We start from the raw sequence: 21,922 nt of genomic DNA, 5'->3' as shown, positions 1-21,922 counted from the left end.
TCGTGACATTACTAAGTTACTTTTCTATATGTAAATATAATCCGAAGCTACGAAACCTGCCTTTCTCAACTAATGAGTAGTGCATCTATTACTTTATCTATATATTTTTTTTTCTAAACCATCGAAAACCGTCGTAAAATGTTATTGACTATATGGACGATTATTGACAAAACGTACATGTTTGTATGCACCGATAAAAAAGTACCGCTATTTTATTTTATAACAACGCTCAAAGCAGTCCATACTTCACACATACTACCTGTGCACGTAGATATGGCTATGTACATACTTTTACTGAAAACAATAAGCTTTAAGCTCTTGTGCAGTTCGGTCATAACATTAGATTTTTACTTGCCTGGCACTATCCTTCGGGGAAAACAGGTTATTCTAACGGTACAAATCGTCCATAAACATTGCCGTCAAGCAGTCATGCATAGTTTATTTTCCTGAAGCACAACGGAATCTTTCCAAAAAAATATGGTGCAAGTAGTAGTACGTTCATGTGTATTTTTATCAATCTTTAGGAAAACAATGATTCACGAAATCCAACTGTGTATTGTTCTTCTGTACACATACATACCTGGACATCTAATATACATATGTATGTATATAAAAAATGTCGTATGCTTATACTTTCAACGAATATGTTTTGTAAAATTTAAGCATCGCTGCAGTATTATTCAAAGTAAACATTGAAATGTCAACAAAGGGATTGAAATGTTATAAATTATATCCTCCATACGCTCGTAAGAGCGATAGCTGTCTTCAATCGTATGTCCTATAACATTTACATTTATGTACATATGTATATATGTATATCTCGACCGTTATATAGGTCGCTAACCATAGTAACTGCAATTTCATTAATTGTCCGCGAAATATATTACCCCGCATGCCTTCCAAATGGTAATTTGATTGTGTAAAAACGGTACTCATACCCGAAATTTTTCGGTACTTCATCTGCTCGATGTGGTTATACTGCCAGTAAAACATACGTTTTTTGCTGTTTTTATTATTATACATGTTGCTCGTAGAGTAAGAGGGTATACTGGATTCGTTGAAAAGAATGTAACAGCAGAAGAAAGCGTATCCCTGATCAGGATCAAAGCCGAATCGATCTAGCCATGTCCGTCTGTCCGTCTCGATCTCAGGAACTATAAAAGCAAGAAGGTTGAGATTCAGCATACAGATTCTATAGATAAACACGCAGCGCAAGTTTATTGAATCATGTTGCCACACCCACTCTAACTTCCCAAAAACCGCCCAAAAGTGCGACGCCCACATTTTTGAAAATTTTGTCATTTTAGTCTTGTAAATTTCTATCGATTTGGCAAAAAAACATTTTGCCACGCCCTAAACCGCCAAACCGGTCACGCCCACTTTTGAGCAATTTTCAAATTTTTTCTGATTTTATTCCATAATATCTATCAATGTCCCAGAAAAATTATGATATTTAGCCTTCGCATTCACATTAGCTGAGTAACGGGTATCTGATAGTCGAAATACTCGACTATAGCATTCCCTCTTGTTGAATTGTTACACTTGGCGAATAAAATTTAGATTGAGATGTATGGTTACCAATCTAAAACCCTCGCTTTTGTCCCGTGTACGCTACTTATAGGCTGTATAAATAGATTCGATGAATTTAATAAGAAGCCAAGCTGAATAGTCTCTTTTCTAAGTTACTGTCCCCGGGGTTCTTTAAATCTGAAAAATATTTCTGCGATATTTTTTTCAATGCTACAAGTTTGCTATTCAACAGTTTATCTGTGGAAGTCGCGAAATTTAATCATTTTTCTGGGGTATCGATAGATATTGGGGACGTTGGGGCTTTAGGGCGCTAGAGTGGGCGTGGCAAAACGTTTTTTTGAAAATCGATAAAAATTTGCAAGACTAATATGACAAAATTTTCAAAAATTTGGGCGTCGCACTTTTGGGCGGTTTTTGGGAAGTTAGAGTGGGTGAGGCAACATGATTCAATTAACTTGCGCTGCGTGTTTATCTATAGAATCTGTATGCTGAATCTCAACATTCTTGCTTTTATAGTTCCTGAGATCGAGACGGACAGACGGACATGGCTAGATCGATTCGGCTATTGATCCTGATCATGAGGAATATATATACCTTATACAGTCGAAAACGCAGTCCGAAACAGTCTGAAAAGGTAATGCTGAAAATACATATAACTCACTAGCGAATTGTTTTTGATATCCCCCTATTTCACTGCCTGTTTCCATGGCATATATATCTAAAAAGGTATTTGTGTATGTGGTTTTGTATTGTTATATTTTTTTTTAAAATCAAAACAAGAGAGAACGCTATTATCGACTCCGACTATTCCCCCGACTATCATCTAGTCCAAGTGAGACCGACAATTTTCAACATTTTTAAGGGATATCGGTAGAAATTGGGGAAAAAATTAATGTTAATCCAAAAAATATTAAATCATTTCTCAAAAGTGTGGGCGTAGCAGTTTTCGGAGGTTTTATAGCATTAGTGTGGACTTGGACGTTTTTGGCAAATAAATAGATAAATAGATAAAAAAATTTATAAAACTAATAAAATTATGAAAAAATATCCAACAATTTCAAACGTGTGGAAACGGTTCCATCTGCCTGTTGCATACTTATCACTACGTGGACTGCCGTTCGCAGTGGTATTGTCTTAAGAGTATGAATTGTTATGGAACGATCCCTTATTTACAGTCAATAAAACGATAACGTAGTTTCAAAGTCCTCTTCCGCTAACTTATCATTATTCTATGTACTTTAGGTGTTTTATTTTGGCAGTGTTGGTATGAGTTAATCAGTAAGTTATCAAAGGTGCTTTATTTTCATGTTTCACTTATTCAAAGACATTTTATCAAATTTATTCCCTTATCTTTCTTTTTGAAGAGTTATTTCCGCTTTTAGGTATTTTCATTTGCTTTTATCCTTCGATAAGAATTTATTTAAATAATCTTTTTATAACTTTGAAAAGAAAATCTGCAAAATCCCGTTTATTTAAATATAATTGTACCAATTATTTTAATTTTTTCGAATTCTTAGTTATTTCCATTTAATTGCTTGCACATATCACATGATATAACTGAATCTGTGTCGGTAATGGGTACGGCTCGAAATTAAATTTTCTGCTTAGACTTCTTATTTAAATTTACACAAGAACTATTGTAAGTGTGTTTCTTTTTTTGACACGCACGGGTGGATGAAACATCGTCCTGCATTTGCAAATCTTAAATGGGAGGTGTTAATAAACTCAAATTTTTATTATATTCTTAGTTGCGTGAACCAAACTCGCTAAAATATATCTAACATCCAAGGGACTTACCTTCTTGAGTCAACAGCGCATTCGGTCTAGCCATAATTTTAGTTCATAGGGTATTTTTTTCATGTATGTATAAGTAGGGGGGTATTCATGTATGTATATCCTGCAACCTTTAGGCAAGATCAAATAACCTCAAATTTTAGTCAACAGTGAGCGTTTTTAGGCAGTACCAAAGACACTAGAATAACAAGATGCGTAACGGCCATACAAATTTTTGGCACGCGATTTTTTGGCCGTGGCTCTAGAGGTGGCTCCAGGCTCTCTTGAGTTTTTGTTCGAGAGAGAAAGAGCGGAGAGCGCTACAGCAAACAGCTCTTTTCTACGCATACAGTGATAGCATACAACTGTATGCGTGCACACGTATGCTCATGTATTGTAAATTTGACAAAATATGCCCTTCACCTTAGAAGTTCGTTGACTTTAAATCTATATTATTTTTTATCAATTGGCACCATGCGAAAAATTCTTGTTTTGCATTGCCTCAACGTTATTATTATTTAAATAAAGCTTAGAAATAGTAATAGACGAATCTATGTACATCACAAAATAAATTTCGAAAATGACTTTATATTAGAATACTTGTCATTAGGGTATTCAGCTTGCGGCGTGAGAAATATTAATAAGGCAATGATTGTTGAGTGCTTGTGTCCGCACTTCGTGCCTGACGATATGACTTTTGCAACGAACTGTTTTCATATTTTTATTTATTTTATTAATTTTTATTTTCTACTACGTATTATTATTTTTTATGAAATATTATTATAAAATATTATTATTTTTATTATTTATTAATAAAATTATTATTTTTATTATTTATTAATAAAATTATTATTTTTTTATGAAATTAAAAAATAATTATTATTTTTATGAAATATTTATTTCTCAATGTTATGTCTTCTTTTTGGAAAATTTATGTTTCAAATTACAGTAGTTATAATAATTTCCTTTGTATTTGCTTTAATTATTATTATAATAATTATTATAATAGTCAGGGAATTTTTATTTTATTTCATCATATTGCTACGAAATTGGACACAACTCCAAATATGTAAATTCGTTTCTTCGATCAGAATTGATTTCGGCCCAAAAATCGTCTTCTAGAACAAGTACGCACACATATACGCGTTCTCGTCTCTTGTTTTTACTCACACAAGCAAGCAAATTCTATTTTTATATTTCTTACGCTCTCAACGTGAGCGAGCGGAAAGAGAGCAAATTTGGCCTTCACCAAAAAAGTGGCTGCATAGTGCCAAACGAATGTATGGCCGTTACGCATCTTGTTATTCTAGTGTCTTTGGCAGTACCCTTCTATGAGGGTAAGTTTTTTTAATGTTAATTTTTTTAACGTTCTCAATGGATTTATCGATATATTCGCAATATATAATTAATGGATGAATTTCGTAGATAGTTACAGTAAAGTTATTTGTAATGATATTCTTTTCTTCCCTGGACAATTATATATTTTGTAATGTTTAAAATTTTTTACTAAAGAATTGAGTCTTGTTATTTCTTTCACAAGTAACTGTTATTCAGTTTAGCTACTGTACTCTACAGGCGGTAAATATACATTTACATTTCTTTGTCAATTATTGCTGTCAATAATTAATTTATATTCTCAATTCGTTTGGGTCGTCACAAGGTGCCTTGTGCTTAACTGTATTACTAATCTAATCCGCTTAAACCGATTTAGATTAAAAAGTCTTACGTGTCATTGAGTTTTTATTTAAAAGTTTGCCTTGCTGTTTTAAAATATGTACGGGGATAAGAATTTATGTTTTTTTTTGTTGTAATTTTTTTTTAAATTAAAATATTTAAAAGAATTATAAACTTAAAGTCTTGCTATGAAAACTAGTTTAGATACCCATAGGGACAAAAAATAGTGGTTCTTATCAATGGTTTTGGGAACTTATCAATTTCTACTTGTTTCCAATGAGAAAATTATTTTAAAGGTGCGATTAACTAGTTTAATATAAGAGCGCGTCGAATACGGACTTTATTTCTGCGGCCTGTAAAATAATTGAAGTTATTTTTTCGTTTTAAATTTAGAGGGAGGTATTACGGCTTAGGTTTTTTTTACTATCTAGGCTGTGCCATTTTTAACCATTTGTTTGAAACCTTTCTCTTAATTATATTTTATACGTATTCATAATTTTTTTTAACCAGATCATGGCAACCTATTTTGCTTTGTTTAATTTGTAGCTCATATTCTTCTACTAAATACGCTCATTACTTCTCAATTTCTGTGCATATGCAAAAAAAAAAAATGGCAGACTGCGCCACAAGTTTGAAAATTATTTAATTTAATATATTATTTATAATTTTCAGTCCGATTTTCCATAAACTGTTTTGCTCAACGATAAATCCAAACGTCAAAGTACCATTATACTGTCAACAATGAGTGTTTTATCAAAATATGTTGACCGGATTGCAGAAAAATGTGAACATAATGGGTTTACAAAACACGCTTTTAGCTATGCTCTAGTAACTAGTGCTATACTAGCACTTACCATTAAAGTTACTATCCCTTACGTAAGAAACGTAAATACTACGTGTAGTGTACGGACCCAAAAAGGAAAAACCAATGACCAACTATCACCATCGAAAAGAGATAGCTCAGAAGAGGATTTCAAGCTTGCAGAGGCCGAAAAGTTATTGGTTGCACAGCAGCTTAAAAAAAAAACTACAAATAATTTAGTTGAGCCTGGTATAAATAAGGAGTTTTTAAAACATTTGCAAATGTTGGCCAAAATTATGATTCCTCAGGCGTTCTGCTATGAAACAGGATTACTAAGCGTTCATACTTTTTGCTTGATTTCTCGAACATTTCTTAGTATTTATGTTGCCGCATTGGAGGGAGCTCTTGTTAAATTTATAGTTCGAAAGGATATTAAGCAATTTGCCCTAGTGTTGCTCAAATGGTTCGGAATTGCTATCCCTGCTACTTTCGTTAATTCTATGATACGGTTTCTCGAAAGTAAACTGTCTCTGGCGTTTCGGTAAATAAAAAATTTGACTACTAAGACAATATAAAGATTACATTTTTCATTTAGAACTCGGCTTGTGCGTCACTCATATCGGCTCTATTTTAAAAACCAAAATTACTACAGGGTATCAAATTTGGACGGACGCATTGAAAACGCGGATCATAGGTAAGTTATTGATTCAAAAGTTAAAAAATATTTAATAAGGTCATCTTTCTTATAGACTTACGGAAGATATTTCTGTGTTCGCAAATTCTGTAGCTCATTTGTATAGTAGCCTGACTAAACCATGCTTCGATCTGATGCTTATCGGCTTGGCACTAATGAGATCTTCTAGAAAAATGAAAGCTAACATTATAACTGGTTAATTAAATTATTCTTTTATTTGAAATGCATATCTAACTACTTTATTCCGATATTTAGGACCAGCCTTATCAATCGGTGTTATTGCCCTTACAGCCCATATATTGAGAATTGTTTCCCCGAAGTTTGGACAGCTGGTATCGGAAGAGGCAAATAGATATGGGTATTTAAGACATATACACTCCCGCATAATAACAAACGCGGAAGAAATTGCTTTTTACGGAGGCCATAAGGTGAGTTTAAATTTCTCTAGACCCTGAAACAAAGTTTAAAATGTTCATCTTTTCAATAATTCAACATATTTATTTGCCAACTATTAGTGTGCATACATTAATTTTAACCTAAAAGTAATGGACTCCCCCACATTAAATAAAACGTATATCCTTCCTATGCCAGATTTTGATATAGTTGCATATAAACTATACTTGATAACGGAATATGTTAATTCATTTAAAGGGTTTATCAGGAAAGCAGAACAGCAACAGATGGAAGCGTTAACGACCGTATAAAGTTAATAAATTTTTAATTACGCCACTAGAGGCGTTTAATAAATATTTTGGATTATCATAGTAAATGAAGTTAGGTACGCGCGCGTAATTTAATTTTTAAACTTATGTACCGGAAATGGAAGAGGTATTGTACGAAATATTAAAAATATTATATTATAAATAATATTAAAACGAAACATTTAAACTCAAAGGAATATAATCAAAAGTGGGTACTTTCATTTTGTACATTTTAGCACAAAAATTATTTTGTACAAAATTAGCAATACAATTATTACAATAAAAACAAGAGAGAATGCTATATTCGAGTTCCCTGACTATCAGAATCCCGTTACTCAGCTAGTGTGAACGCGAAAAAAGTTTTTTTTAGCAAATCGATAGAAATTTACAAAACTAATAAAAATTTAAAAAAAATATCAACACATTTTTCAAAAGTGTGGGCATGTCAGTATTGTGCGGCTTGTGGGCGTTAGAGTGACAACATGGGTCAACAAACTTGCGCTGCGTCTATGTCTCTAGAATCTGGATGCTGAATCTCAACCTTCTTGCTTTTATAGTTCCTGAGATCTCGACGTTCATACGGACAGATGGCTAGATCGATTCGGCTATTGATCCTGATCAGGAATATATATACTTAATACAGTCGGAAACGCTTCCTTCTGCGTGTTACATACTTTTCAACGACTCTAGTATAGCCATTTACTCTACGAGTAACGGGTATAAAAACTATTTTTTACGGTAATGGCATTGGCAGTTCCGGGCGGTTTATTGTCGTGAAATGGTTCTGAAACAAATGGCTTCACTAAATCTGAAACATCTACCTGATCTGATATGTCCGCGATCATACAGACAGACGGATTGTCCAATGGTCGGATCGATTGGCACGTGAACCATATACAAGTGACACCTTCTTTACTAGTAATATATATAAATATATTTTAAAAAGTTTCGATGTGAACTATTTAGCTATTTTAGCTATTATAGTTTAGCCTTGAAACAAAAGACTTAAGTTGGACTTTCTGTGTGGCGTATATATACATGCACAAGCATATGATACATATGTTAATAATTTTTTTAATCTTTTAGGTGGAAATGCAGCAGCTAAGGCATGCATACAACCGCCTGGTAAACCAAATGACTACAATTTTTAACCAAAAACTTTGGTTTATAATGCTTGAACAATTTTTTATGAAATACGTTTGGTCGGGTACTGGAATGATTATGGTATCACTTCCAATTTTGACGGGCAGTGACGTAGGACTTGGAACCGTTGCCAACACGGCCATATCGGAATCCCGAGTTAGCGAACGCACGCAATATCTAACCACTGCTAGAAATTTACTAATTTCCGCAGCAGACGCGATTGAGCGATTAATGTCTTCTTACAAGGAAATCGTGTCGCTTGCTGGCTACACATTTAGGGTGGCTGGTATGATGGATGTCTTTGAGGAAACTGCTCTGGGAGTTTATTGCAAGACAAGTGTAATGGAATCCAATCAGTCGAACGGTATTATTGAGTTTCGTAATGGAAAACCAATAGCAAAGGGTCGCATAATCTATTCAGATGATCCGAAAAATATGTCAATAAACCTTCGTTCAGTGCCAGTGGTGACACCCAATTGTGATATAGTTGTACCAAAACTTACATTGTGCATAGAGCCTGGTGTGCACTTGTTAATAACTGGGCCAAATGGATGCGGAAAATCGAGCTTGTTTAGAATACTAAGTGGACTTTGGCCTATATACGCAGGGGAGTTGCAAATACCAAGGCCTGTGAAAGACGTCCCATGTATGTTTTACATTCCCCAACGTCCATATATGTCAATCGGAAGCCTGTGTGATCAAATTATTTACCCTGACACGAGGGAAGATATGAAACGCAAGCATATAACTGAAAACGAGCTAAGATCCATTTTGAAAATGGTCAGCCTTGAGCACATCGCTCAAAGGTAAATAATATTTAGTTAATTTTAAGGAATAAGTAATGTAAAATTCCATTCTTATTTTCAGGGATAGCTTTGACGTTGTTCGTGATTGGAAAGATATATTATCCGGAGGTGAAAAACAACGTATGGCGATAGCCCGATTGTTTTATCATAGGTATGAATTTTATAACAACGTTGTAGTAGCCCGTTTCTACCAATATCTTACAAGTCTTTCTCTTTTATTTTGAATACCATTAAATAAGCCCACTAATATCTCTTAAAATATAATAATATATTAAAATATAATAAAATATTATTAAGTTAATATTAATGGTTATAAGATATAATGACCTCTAGATATCTCTTAATTCTTCCGGCTAGACCGCGCTACGCCCTTCTTGATGAATGCACCAGTGCTGTATCTATAGATGTTGAAAGCTCGATTTATGAAATTGCTAAAGGAATGGGAATTACTTTGTTAACCATAACACACAGGCCTACTTTGTGGTAAGATGACACTATAGGAGAAAAGGTTCACTAAACTTATTAAAATTCGTACCATTTTAGGAAATATCACACACATATATTGGAGTTTGACGGTCTAGGAAGCTGGCAGTTTAGAAAAATGAATGCTGATGAAGAACAAAAAGGAGAATTTCTTTCGTAGTACAAACTTGTTTTGGGAAACTGAAGTTTTTATACCCGTGCAGATTTGACATAAAAGTACTTATCAAGCTCGTGTACACAACAGTAATAGAATACAGTCTTCCGATTTATTAGCTTTCATAAAAATACAAATTCCACAAATCGTCAGGCTTTTAAAATCATATATATATAATTTAAACTGCTTATATTTTATGTTCAAAATTTATTTAAACATTACTAAAAATATTTTTTATGCATAGGTGTGAGCAATATCAAAAAGCCTTAAAACTTTAATTTGAACGAGTATAATAAATGTTTTGTGCATTTTTTTTATATTTAATTTATATTTTATTTATATTTGACCAGGTATTCCAACTTTATTTTTAATTGCAGTAAATTGAAATAAAAGGTACACTTAAATAAAATTGCTAGTGTCGATGCGTTTTAATTTTAGCTAAAGTCAGACGAGTTAAAGTAGTATGATAATGATTCGGGTATACATGGCAGGTCCCATATGTATTAACTTATCGTTGGTTACGACTACCACTGCCAAGAGTGTTCCGCATAGTGAGGACCTGAAAACATACCCTGCGTTTTCGACTATATAATATAAATCCATGACCGAATCAAAATGGAAGTTGACCTAACCAAAGACATAAGAATAATGTAATAATAACGGCCATAAAATTGGGAGAGTAAAAATCTAAAAATATAATGCACTTGCTTGTAAGTGTTAAGTCAATAATCGACTGTGTATGCGTGCGTATTTGTGCTAGAAGACGATTTTCGGGCCGATATTAATTTTGATCTACTAAAATATTTAAAAACTTATGCCTTGACTAAAGAAGTATTTATTTTTTTATTTTATTTGAAAGAAGTATTTAAATTAATTAACTACCATTTACATATTTATATTTATGTTTAATCAATTTACAGAATTAAAATTAAGTTAATCATTATTTAAATAAAGTTCAGATTATAACTTTTGTAATTTAAAACATAAGATTTCTAAAAAAAAGAAAATCCATTCTAAAAAATATATTTCATTAAAATAATAAAAACACATAGTACAAAGTTAAAATTTATAAAATAAATACAAATATGTGAAATGTTTATTGAAAAATTGATTTCTTCAGGCACGGTTTTTCAAACGTCGAAGGCTGAATACTGCAATGAAAATTAATCCATAAATGACTGTATTTATGAAATGTTTTATTTGATATTATGTACATACCCTGCAGTTCCACAACTGTTTCGGCTGCAGAGCCAACGCTCTTCCGACCCTCGTGCGCGATCTCTCATAAAAATTCAATGCGATGAATAAGCGATGATAGTTCAAATAAATTAATTTCTATTTTATTTCTTGTCAACTGCTCTCCGTCGCCGAGCGTATATGTGTATGTTGTAAGTAAAAGGGACAGGGACGAGGACGAGCAATAGGGAAATAACAATAAATGCTAGATTTTTGTGGGAAACAACCGCGATATTAATTGAGTGCTAGTGTTTAAGAAAATGATAAGTATTTTCGAATTTAATTCATTAATCCAGGCAATTCCATTAATGGATTCATTTTACAAGCAACAACACGTACTACTCGCAGAATATATTATTTTTCGTAATACATTTTTGTACATGCTATAAATAACATATTTTACTTTAAAGTTAACGGACATGTGGACCCATTCTTCCAAAAAGAATGTGGGCCTAACTCCAAAGAACAACAAGACGCCCCAGACTCTGGTATTTTATATTTATTTGTATAATTATTTAAATAATAAGCCAAATTAAAGCAAATTTATCACTTCAGAAGGAGTTGGGATTAACTGAATAAACAGCGGTAAAAAAGCGAAGAATACACCGATGAATGCGTTTAAAAAGCGCCTAAAAAACGGGGATTAAAAACGATAATTTTGCGCTCTTTCAGCTGTGTTTGTGCGAATTTTTTCATAGCTGACTGCCTAGGTTAAAATCATCGCTGATTTCATACAAATTGTTCGGTCATTAAGCGATCTTTATAGCTTTTGAGCGGTGACTCATCGGTGGACGGTACTGCAGGGTAGATTCCGCTATTTCTATTTCTATGCTATATTCTTTTATTATCATGTTAAGGAAATGCAAAACAAGAATATTTTACATGGTGCCAATTGATCAAAAATTTTAGATCAAATTTACAATGCATGAGCATACGGGTGTACACACATACAGTTGTCAATGTATACGTATAAGAAGTCCTTTCAAAATAATTCTTTCTCGAGTGGAAGTACTGCAACATTAAGGATATGGTAACTTTACCTAATGCTTCGTAATTCCCTAAAATCCGTTTGGGTGCATTCCCTGAAATGCCTTTGTAAGAATTCCCTGAAAGGGTTCTGGTTGTCATATGTACCTAAAGTGTTCCCAAAGTATATAACAAAGTCCCAGTTTAAGAAATATTGCATTTTTTATTTTACTTAATTATAAGTCCATAAATTTCAGTATCAGTAGCTGTGTTGATTTATTATGTTTATCTATGTATACCCTGATAGACGAAAGACCATCATCTGCAAGACAACAAGCTGTACAACTGTATTGGGAATACTAAATAATAGTAACATAAAAAAATAATAATTAGATGCAAAGATGGAAATATAAATATATATATAAATAAATACATACCTGTTTAATATTGTTAAAATGAAATAAGGGAGAAAAAGAAACAAAAATAGAAAAGAAACGAAACATAACATAAAAAAGAATAATTAAATTCGAATTAAATATTATTATTTATGTGCTACTTACTTGCAAGATACAAACCGCAAAGCCGTCGCTAAATTTCTAAGAACACACTGACGAACTTGACGATTTAAAATTGAAAATGCAACTGAATAGAAACGTACAAAACCAATAACAACGCATCGTCCTACTCTACATGTTTCTATCCTTTTCATCATTTGAGTTTCGTAAGTACCATTTCATGAAATTCTGCTTTCTTTTCTTACTATGGCGACCAAAAATATAGAGTCTGGCCAAAGACACTAGAATTATTCTATTGTCTTTGGTCTGCCAGTAAAAAAAATGTATATATATTGTTTTGATTTCACACATGTGTACACATGACACGTGAATGCCAACACGAAATTTCACCATTTTTCTGGGATATCGATAGATATTGTGTAATAAATACGAAAAAAAAATATAAATTGATTAAAAGTGCGGCCGTGACCGTTTTAGGTGTTTTGCAAAAAGATTTTTAGCAAATGGATAAAAATTACAAGACTAACAAATTGATGAAAAAATTTTAAAACATGGTTCACAAATGTGGGCGGGGCAGTTTTGTGCCATAAAAATTTACAAGACTAATAAAATTATGAAAAAATTTCGAAAAATGGTTCAGAAGTGTGGGCATGCAAAGGTGTCACCAGGGTAGGGCAAGGGGGTCAGCTTCCACCCCTAGACCTAAAAGGAATGTTCAAGAAATTTCATAATTTGCTGCTTATCACGTAACTTCCCGTTGTTTATCTACACTATGTACTGTTCTTATTCTCTTAGTCAATCTGCCTCAAATTCTATCGACCTGCTTCCCATACATAAGCTGTTTGATAGGTACATTCACTAAGAGTTTCCAGTGTTGGAAGATGAAGTCTACTTATTGCCCCCCTGGCTGCTGACCAGGCGACGCCCTTGTGGGCGAGGCAATTTTGTGCGGTTTGTGGGCGTGCGCTGCGTCTTTGCCTCTGGAATCTGTATACTTAATCTCCACCTTCTTGCTTTTATAGTTTCTTAGATCTCGACCTTCATACGGACAGGCAGGCCATTCTGCTATTGATCCTGATCAGGAATATATATACTTTATACACACGGAAAAGCTTCCTTCTGCTGTTACATACTTTTCAACGAATCTAGTATACCCTCTTACTCTACGAGCAACATGTATAATAATAAAAACAGCAAAAAACGTATGTTTTACTGGCAGTATAACCACATCGAGCAGATGAAGTACCGAAAAATTTCGGGTATGAGTACCGTTTTTACACAATCAAATTACCATTTGGAAGGCATGCGGGGTAATATATTTCGCCGACAATTAATGAAATTGCAGTTGCTATGGTTAGCGACCTATATAACGGTCGAGATATACATATATACATATGTACATAAATGTAAATGTTATAGGACATACGATTGAAGACAGCTATCGCTCTTACGAGCGTATGGAGGATATAATTTATAACATTTCAATCCCTTTGTTGACATTTCAATGTTTACTTTGAATAATACTGCAGCGATGCTTAAATTTTACAAAACATATTCGTTGAAAGTATAAGCATACGACATTTTTTATATACATACATATGTATATTAGATGTCCAGGTATGTATGTGTACAGAAGAACAATACACAGTTGGATTTCGTGAATCATTGTTTTCCTAAAGATTGATAAAAATACACATGAACGTACTACTACTTGCACCATATTTTTTTGGAAAGATTCCGTTGTGCTTCAGGAAAATAAACTATGCATGACTGCTTGACGGCAATGTTTATGGACGATTTGTACCGTTAGAATAACCTGTTTTCCCCGAAGGATAGTGCCAGGCAAGTAAAAATCTAATGTTATGACCGAACTGCACAAGAGCTTAAAGCTTATTGTTTTCAGTAAAAGTATGTACATAGCCATATCTACGTGCACAGGTAGTATGTGTGAAGTATGGACTGCTTTGAGCGTTGTTATAAAATAAAATAGCGGTACTTTTTTATTGGTGCATACAAACATGTACGTTTTGTCAATAATCGTCCATATAGTCAATAACATTTTACGACGGTTTTCGATGGTTTAGAAAAAAATATATATAGATAAAGTAATAGATGCACTACTCATTAGTTGAGAAAGGCAGGTTTCGTAGCTTCGGATTATATTTACATATAGAAAAGTAACTTAGTAATGTCACGAACTTTTCCAACCAACATTTTGTTATGTGTGGCTAAGTGCGTGAAGATAGCGTCGCATGCTTAGTAACAATTGTGGAACGGTGGAAATTTTAATACGTGGGCCCCCTTTAATTATTTTTAAAAGCAAAAAGAGGGAGCGACACAAGTTCTTCTTAAAATTATCCTACGAAATGTCGTGTCAGTACACATTTAAGGCTTCCTTCACTTATGTTATACCAATATGGAAGAACGAAAAGTGTCAATAAAGCAACCTAGATCGTTAAGAATAATAAGAAGGAAAGATATCGTTTATTCCAGGATTCATTTTATCTAGTTATTATATATTTTATCAGCATCAGAACAGAAATCGATTCTCGGAACAGTATAAAATATACATTTGGAAGAACATGTCGATATCAGTAATACCTAAAGATCCTAAATAACAACTATTTTGTTTGGCATATCTTCATCTGCCTCACACATTTAATAAATTTTGATGCAATTTTTACAATATATGCATTACAAATATGCATTCTTTGAAATTTGAGTTTTGAGCATCTAGTTGTGACACAAATATTGGCAAACCTAACAACAAAAATTTGTACATATAATTTTTCGTTTCTGCAAAATAAAAACAATAATTGAAAAAGTAAGAAGGAGCACGAAATGATATTCCGAATATAATTCGAATACTATTATTGTTTTTATTATAACAATAAGTGCTGCCAAAAACAATTGTACAAACGATTAAAAACTTTCAGTATCACATCTGTTGCAAAACCATTTGATAATGGAACTAGGCCATCGATAGTTTATGAAAAATAGTTTTTACAGCTGTGTACTTTTATATATATTCATCTGAACACACAAAGATAAAGTGTGGCAATATTAAATCTATATCTATCGACTGTCTATGGTTTTTTTGCAAAATCAACACTAAGAAAACTAAATGATGATCAACACATCCTTCAGGATCTCTCTTGGTGCTTTCAGAACAACTCCAACCGAAAACATCCTCTAAAAGGCACAATCAGAAGACCGAATAATAGAAAAATGCAAAGCCGAGCAGAGCTTATAGCCATTATAGAGGCCGTAGAAACTCACGAAAATAAAAGAGGAAAATTCTGCATATGTTCAGACTCACTTTCCGCATTTGAAGCTATTAAAAATCTAAACAACAGCGATCACTACACATCTTACGCTCGCAACATACTACAAAAATTCAATACCAAATTTAAACTCCTTTGGATATTAGGACTTGTTGGAATACCAGGAAATCAACTCGGTGATTGCCAAGCAACAAACCAACCACTTACAACTATTGAAAACCTTAACACACAGGACATATGTACATTCGTAAATATTTAAAAAACGAATACTACAAGAAATACCTAACAAAAATCACAAAAACATTAACTTGGTTTCAAACATCCAACCAAAATCTTCTTAAGAGACTCGGACACACACATGCACTTCCACGACCAAACCCAACAGACAACCTGGAACACCTGTTGTCCACCTGTATCCATCTTAGAAACCATAGAAGCAACATTTTTAACAATACCAACCCAATAGAGCGCCTTTTAATTCCCACACCGTCAAACATATTAAATATCCTTAAATACATTAAAATCGTCTATCATATACCTATATACCAAATATAATGAAACATTAACAAGATTATTCTATCCATCTAGATGTAAAATATGGTATAAAACATTAGCTGAAGGCCTCTGCTGCCATAGCTCTAATTAATTCGCTAGCTCGTTAGAAAACAAGAAAATCTATATCCAAAAATAAAAATATAAATAAGTAATATTAATTATGTACGAATTATGGCCATGGTAAGCATAATTTAAAAACAACGAGGTAAAAACAAGAGAGAACACTAAAGCCGAGTTTTTCTCTCATATATTCGGTACTCAGGTAAAAAAACGTGATAGAAATGGACTAATTCTACACGCTCTACCTAGCGGGGTTACATTTATGATTGGACATTTACTAACATAACGAATGGAAGTTAGAGTGTACCAAGCGACAGACCGACATGACCAAATCTACTCGGCTAGTGTTTTTAAATAAGAATACATCCACTTTATATTTTTAATCGAATCAAGTATACACATTTAATCTATGATTAACGGTAAAAATTTAATTTACAAAAAAATTATATAGCAAGTAACAGTGTTTCTACTTGTTACTCCGTAGAGTAAAAAGATATACTAGATTCTTTGAAAAGTATGTATGTAATCTTGATAATTTATTTAAAATTTTTACTCATTTTACTCCTTAATATCCCTATTATAGATACCATAGAAAAATGATTAAATTTCGTGTTCGCATTCCCACTAGCTGGGTAACGGGTATCTGATAGTCGGGGAACTCGACTATAGCATTATCTCTTGTTATATATGTATACGTTATATTTGTGTGATATGTATAATAAAATTACATGATTGTCCGACCAGGTTCATCCAACTGACAAAATACCTACAATATATAAAATTGGTCAAAATATCCAATATAAGTTACCTTAAGATACTTATATTCCAAGCCTTTTTACTAAATAATAAGAAAAGATATGTAAATGCTGTATTTAATATTTATTTTTTCTGGGCTAGCTTATTTAAGGTAATTACATTCAAGAACATGCCTACATGTTGCTTCTTTTTTAATGTGATATGTGGGGTATAAGAATTTATCAAAAATTTATATATATACAAACTAATATTTGAATGCCGTGGCAGAACTTTTAAGACACCACATATTTTCACATATTCTAAATGCGTCAATGGTTTTTATATTATTAATGTTTGGTTCAAGTATATAATACATTTTTTGACACAAATTTATGAAATTTTAAATCATTTCATATTCAATTCAAAAACTTAAAAAACAAAGAACATGTTGTCCTGTTGTTCATATGTGAAAATAGATCTCTCTATTTTCAATTGATCCTTGCTTGTTCGATGACGATAGAAATCTTGTAATGCCTAGTTTCCCTTAACAGCCTATTCAATTACAATCGAATTTCAAATCACCTTCGATAAGACATCGACGATACACCTAATTAACAGATGTATTCGAAATTAACCAAATATAGTACAGATTACTATAACATCTGGATTATGGGACTTTATTAGATTTTTTAAGATAATTAAGATGTTGGATAAAGAAAATATGTATATTCTTAACCAAATGTTTGCTTTATTTATTAACAGCGAAGCACTTCAAATTTATCTAAAAATAACAAATATTCAACTACACAACTTCTTTGGAAATGTATGCTCATCTAGTGCATGAGGGCTTTTGATATAGGCACGTAAATGATACAAGATTACTTTACTCTCCATAATTGGAGCATAGTGTGAGCGAAGTGTAATTTAAGCTTCATCACATTATTTAATCGGTAACATCGAGTTATCGAATTAAACGAAGATAAAATGCAGCAGAAGTAATGTGAAATCGACAATATTTCTTTGAAGTATGGGGGCTACAATGGTAAAACCTTTGGTAAAAAATGGAAATATTTTGGATGCACTGCCATCACAGGTAATATGATAACAAATTTCAAGGATATACAAACAAATTATTTTTTTTAAGGCAACTCTACATGTAGTTATGTTAGGTTTGGATTCTGCGGGAAAAACAACGGCTTTATACAGACTTAAGTTTGATCAATACTTAAACACAGTGCCAACTATTGGATTTAATTGTGAAAAGGTATGAGTTTTAAAGATTCAGTTTCTTTGGGTTTTTAATCGAAATTCATATTATTAGGTACAATGTACACTTGGCAAAGCAAAAGGAGTTCATTTTTTGGTTTGGGATGTCGGAGGACAGGAAAAATTAAGACCACTTTGGAGAAGTTATACACGGTATTATATTTCAAATTATTTAAATTGATGTTAAAGGTTTATTAAATCACTTTTAGTTGCACTGATGGCATTTTGTTTGTTATTGATTCTGTTGACACAGAACGAATGGAAGAAGCTAAGATGGAACTAATGCGCACCGCTAAATGTCCTGATAACCAGGTAAGAAATAACGAACAATTTGTAATTTATCTGTGCGTTAAAGAACAAACCGCTGATTCCAATTGTATATTACATCAGAAAAATAGCGTAAGGTTAGTTTATCAGATTCTCTAAATGTTAGTGTGCCATTAAAGTCTTAATACACCACACGATTTAGACATCAAATCAAATCAATTAACGTAACAAAAATTAGAGGTGTGCTGTTGGACATTTTGAGCTTAATAATATTACAAAAACAAAAAAAAAAACTTCCATATGGTTTTCATAGGAATAGGTACTAAACACGAATTAGGCACCACAAAAGTCATGATACACCTCATAGTTCATTATTTTGTACTGTATTAAATTAGTTATAACAAAAAATTAATATTTCTGGGACATCCCCTCATTTTGTTGACTTCATTAAGTCGTCTTGACATGGAAGAAACTAAAGTTTGCAAATAGGATACCACCCACTCCTTACAAAGGGCCGCTTTCAAATCTGAAATGTTGCCTATTTCATTTCCCCTTAAGTTATGCTCCAATTCCACAAGTGGCCGTGTTCTTTGGGTCATTGTCATGATAAGAGTAAAATGACGAAACAATTCCAAATCGATCTGCGCTCTGATTCAGATTTATCTTTAGGGTGTCAATGTACATTTTGTGGTCTAGTGCCGTAAATGAATTCCAGGTTTCCGACGCCCCCAGAAGCGAAACGCCTTAAACCACAACTCCTAATGGTGTTTTTTGGCTTATAGGCAACGCCTTTCTCAAGTGTTTATATGTACATACCAAGATTTTAGGTCCACCATGCTTATTTTTAGCAAGCATTCTTTTCAACACATCTGTCTAGAGAATATTACGCCACTTGGAGGCTGGCCAGCTTAGGAGGGTTTTGGCGATGTCCAAACTTGAAAAAAAGTTGCGAATTTTCTCAATAATGTAAAGATAGTCAGGGTAACTTGAAAAACAGACGGACTTTCTCTTTTTCCAATCTATACAGTCCCTTTTACAATAATATTTTAAATAACAGAGACATGGACAAATACCTCTATATTTCTTAGTTTCTCATGCACTGATATTTTAATAAACGCATCTGTATGTTATATTTCAACTCAAAATTACATTGAGCCAGAAGTCAACAGTATGATTTTGATACCTTTTTGCAAACTCAAGGCACAGAAGTCGATTTTTTTATACATGTGCACCAAATGCGAATTCTTTTATCGTTCTGCGGATAGTTTTCGGGTGGACATCCTTGTTAAGAGTGGCACTCCACTCCAGAGTGACTCCACTTATTTTAACAGCGCTTTGGAACGCATTTTTATTAATTATCAAGGGCGTCGCCAGGGTGGGGCAGGGAGGGCAGTTGATTTCCTCTCTTTAACATGTAAATTTAAACACTTTTTTTTGTAAACGTCTTTTTGTTAAAGTTTGGTGGGGGGGTGGGGCAGGGAGGGCAGTTGATTTCCTCTCTTTAACATGTAAATTTAAACACTTTTTTTTGTAAACGTCTTTTTGTTAAAGTTTGTAATCAATAAATATGTACATAGCAATGCAATGAAATGTTACCTAAAGCAAATGGGAAAAAGTTCCGTTAAAATAATCATAGGGATGCGATTAAAACTTTGGTGGTGCCAATAATTCGTGTTAAATAAGTTTGTGGTAGTTTTTAAGATAAACACGTGAAGTTTTTGTTTGTTAGATGCTTTAAAGATTTTCTTGACTATGTACGTATACTATGTTATTAATATCTAATTAAGATTAAATGTGAAATTTAAACCGATAATTTTCGTTTATTTTTAAGGGTGTTCCCGTGCTGATACTAGCAAATAAACAAGATCTGCCCAACGCTTGTGGCGCAATGGAACTGGAAAAACTTTTAGGACTGAACGAACTTTACAACCCGGTGCCGAATATATCAATGCCCTCCGACTCTTCTCCCACAATTAATTTAATTGTTTCAAACCAAAGTATTACAGATACATCTTTAGAAGAGAAAAAAGAGAGTCATCTGCATTCTTCTATGATTCACATAAAACCTGCACTTGAAAGTAAAAGCCACAATTCCACGTTAAGCGGAGGAGCCTTGACAGCTTTCATATATCCGCAATCTCACAACAATTCTGCTGTATTGGATCGAAAAAATCCACAAGATGTTAAAAATGGTTTTCATAACAAAAAAATGAACAGGTCTTCATCAAATTCTGTGCAATTTAGGGGGTGGTATATACAGCCAACCTGTGCTATAACTGGGGAGGGTCTCCAAGAAGGTTTGGACGCCCTATATGATATGATTTTAAAACGCCGGAAAATTAATAAGTCACATAAAAAAAATCTGTAGCATAAATAATCGAACACAGTTTGGAAGTCTATGTCAGTGTTTTCAAATTACTCATTTTAGCACAATTAAATAAATAAAAACAAATAATTGACGTTTTATTAGAATATAACTAAACTTTTTAAATTTACTGGTCGGTCACTACGGTAATGCGTTTAAAGCTAACATAATTAAATAAAACATTTTTCATTATTGTTGACTAGCCTGAAGTCTTGTGTAAGTTTAGTTCAAATTGATTCGATTAAGCACACCTTTTATTTTATTACCACAACCTTAAAAATTATTTTAGTTTATTATAAATTAAATTAATACCGGTTGTCAGAGCTTGCGATCTTATTTGGCGGTTGCGAAATACACAACTATATTTGTTGACCTCTATCCCCACGAGTTACACATACACCCAAGATAAACAGAAAAAGGAAATGCACCCTTTCGTTGATCATAAGGTTTCGTATTTTTTCGCTTTGGGTTACTGCTGAGCGCTTTAAGTTAAACAGTTCGTTAGATGCTATTTTATGCGATTGCCGCTTGCACAGTCTTACTCAAAGATTTTTTTTATTTTTATTAATGCATATGGGAACCCCTATTGGATCCTTTGGCAGCTATTAATGTTGTAGTTCGTAAATCCGTCGTAAATTTTGCGATGAATTGGTAAAATGTGATTGGGATAACTATATTTTTCAATTAAAAAATAAATTTGAAATATGATAAAGTAATTTTTAACATTTTAAAAAGATCTACATAACGTGGAAGTCAAATGTTCGCGAGAGCAACTTTCTTCACTCGGTTGCTTTCGAATTATGGCCCAAATAACTAAAAACAATTATTTTGCGACCGCGCGATTTGGCCAACAGTTTTTTGTGGACTATTCTAAAAAGCATTTTGGTACCATCAACAAGAGATCCCCTGTGTT

General features: G+C 33.0%; 2 protein-coding genes and 2 long non-coding RNA genes across 9 annotated transcripts; 3 read left to right on the top strand and 1 right to left on the bottom strand.

Annotated features, from left to right (window-relative positions):
• Positions 1 to 106: 106 nt before the first annotated feature.
• LOC117146283 (ATP-binding cassette sub-family D member) lies at positions 107 to 10,218 on the top strand. Of its 3 annotated transcripts, none has more exons than XM_033312288.1 (9): positions 107 to 201; positions 5,650 to 6,320; positions 6,375 to 6,473; positions 6,529 to 6,668; positions 6,729 to 6,901; positions 8,261 to 9,123; positions 9,185 to 9,274; positions 9,481 to 9,606; positions 9,667 to 9,766. In XM_033312288.1, the coding sequence occupies exons 2-9, from the start codon at positions 5,719 to 5,721 to the stop codon at positions 9,764 to 9,766; spliced, it is 2,193 nt and encodes a 730-aa protein (XP_033168179.1). In that variant the 5' UTR covers positions 107 to 201; positions 5,650 to 5,718. The 3 variants fall into 3 exon arrangements, with proteins under 3 accessions (XP_033168179.1, XP_033168178.1, XP_033168180.1); XM_033312287.1 differs by lacking the exon at positions 107 to 201 and adding an exon at positions 213 to 492; XM_033312289.1 differs by lacking the exon at positions 107 to 201 and having other exon boundaries at positions 5,719 to 6,320; positions 9,667 to 10,218.
• Positions 10,219 to 10,810: 592 nt separating this feature from the next.
• On the bottom strand, positions 10,811 to 14,678 carry LOC117146285. Of its 2 annotated transcripts, XR_004459781.1 has the most exons (3): positions 12,523 to 14,678; positions 10,979 to 12,399; positions 10,811 to 10,911 (listed from the first exon to the last, which is right to left on the bottom strand). It is a non-coding gene; the product is annotated as an uncharacterized LOC117146285 (long non-coding RNA). The 2 variants fall into 2 exon arrangements; XR_004459782.1 differs by lacking the exon at positions 10,811 to 10,911 and having other exon boundaries at positions 12,166 to 12,321; positions 12,523 to 14,670.
• A 58-nt stretch (positions 14,679 to 14,736) lies between these two features.
• Positions 14,737 to 16,500, top strand: LOC117146286. The gene is made up of 2 exons (XR_004459783.1): positions 14,737 to 14,850; positions 15,625 to 16,500. It is a non-coding gene; the product is annotated as an uncharacterized LOC117146286 (long non-coding RNA).
• Positions 16,501 to 18,057: 1,557 nt separating this feature from the next.
• LOC117146284 (ADP-ribosylation factor-like protein 4A) lies at positions 18,058 to 21,121 on the top strand. Of its 3 annotated transcripts, none has more exons than XM_033312293.1 (5): positions 18,058 to 18,204; positions 18,256 to 18,375; positions 18,433 to 18,530; positions 18,631 to 18,689; positions 20,476 to 20,563. In XM_033312293.1, the coding sequence occupies exons 1-4, from the start codon at positions 18,139 to 18,141 to the stop codon at positions 18,647 to 18,649; spliced, it is 303 nt and encodes a 100-aa protein (XP_033168184.1). In that variant the 5' UTR covers positions 18,058 to 18,138; the 3' UTR covers positions 18,650 to 18,689; positions 20,476 to 20,563. The 3 variants fall into 3 exon arrangements, with proteins under 3 accessions (XP_033168184.1, XP_033168182.1, XP_033168183.1); XM_033312291.1 differs by having other exon boundaries at positions 18,060 to 18,204; positions 18,587 to 18,689; positions 20,476 to 21,121; XM_033312292.1 differs by having other exon boundaries at positions 18,101 to 18,204; positions 18,272 to 18,375; positions 18,587 to 18,689; positions 20,476 to 21,121.
• Positions 21,122 to 21,922: the final 801 nt, after the last annotated feature.

The sequence above is a fragment of the Drosophila mauritiana genome, chromosome 4, assembly GCF_004382145.1.
Source record: "Drosophila mauritiana strain mau12 chromosome 4, ASM438214v1, whole genome shotgun sequence".
In the NCBI taxonomy this organism is placed as follows: domain Eukaryota; kingdom Metazoa; phylum Arthropoda; class Insecta; order Diptera; family Drosophilidae; genus Drosophila; species Drosophila mauritiana.
Note: the sequence above shows the minus strand (reverse complement) of the source record. Positions and strands in the feature narration are given on the sequence as shown.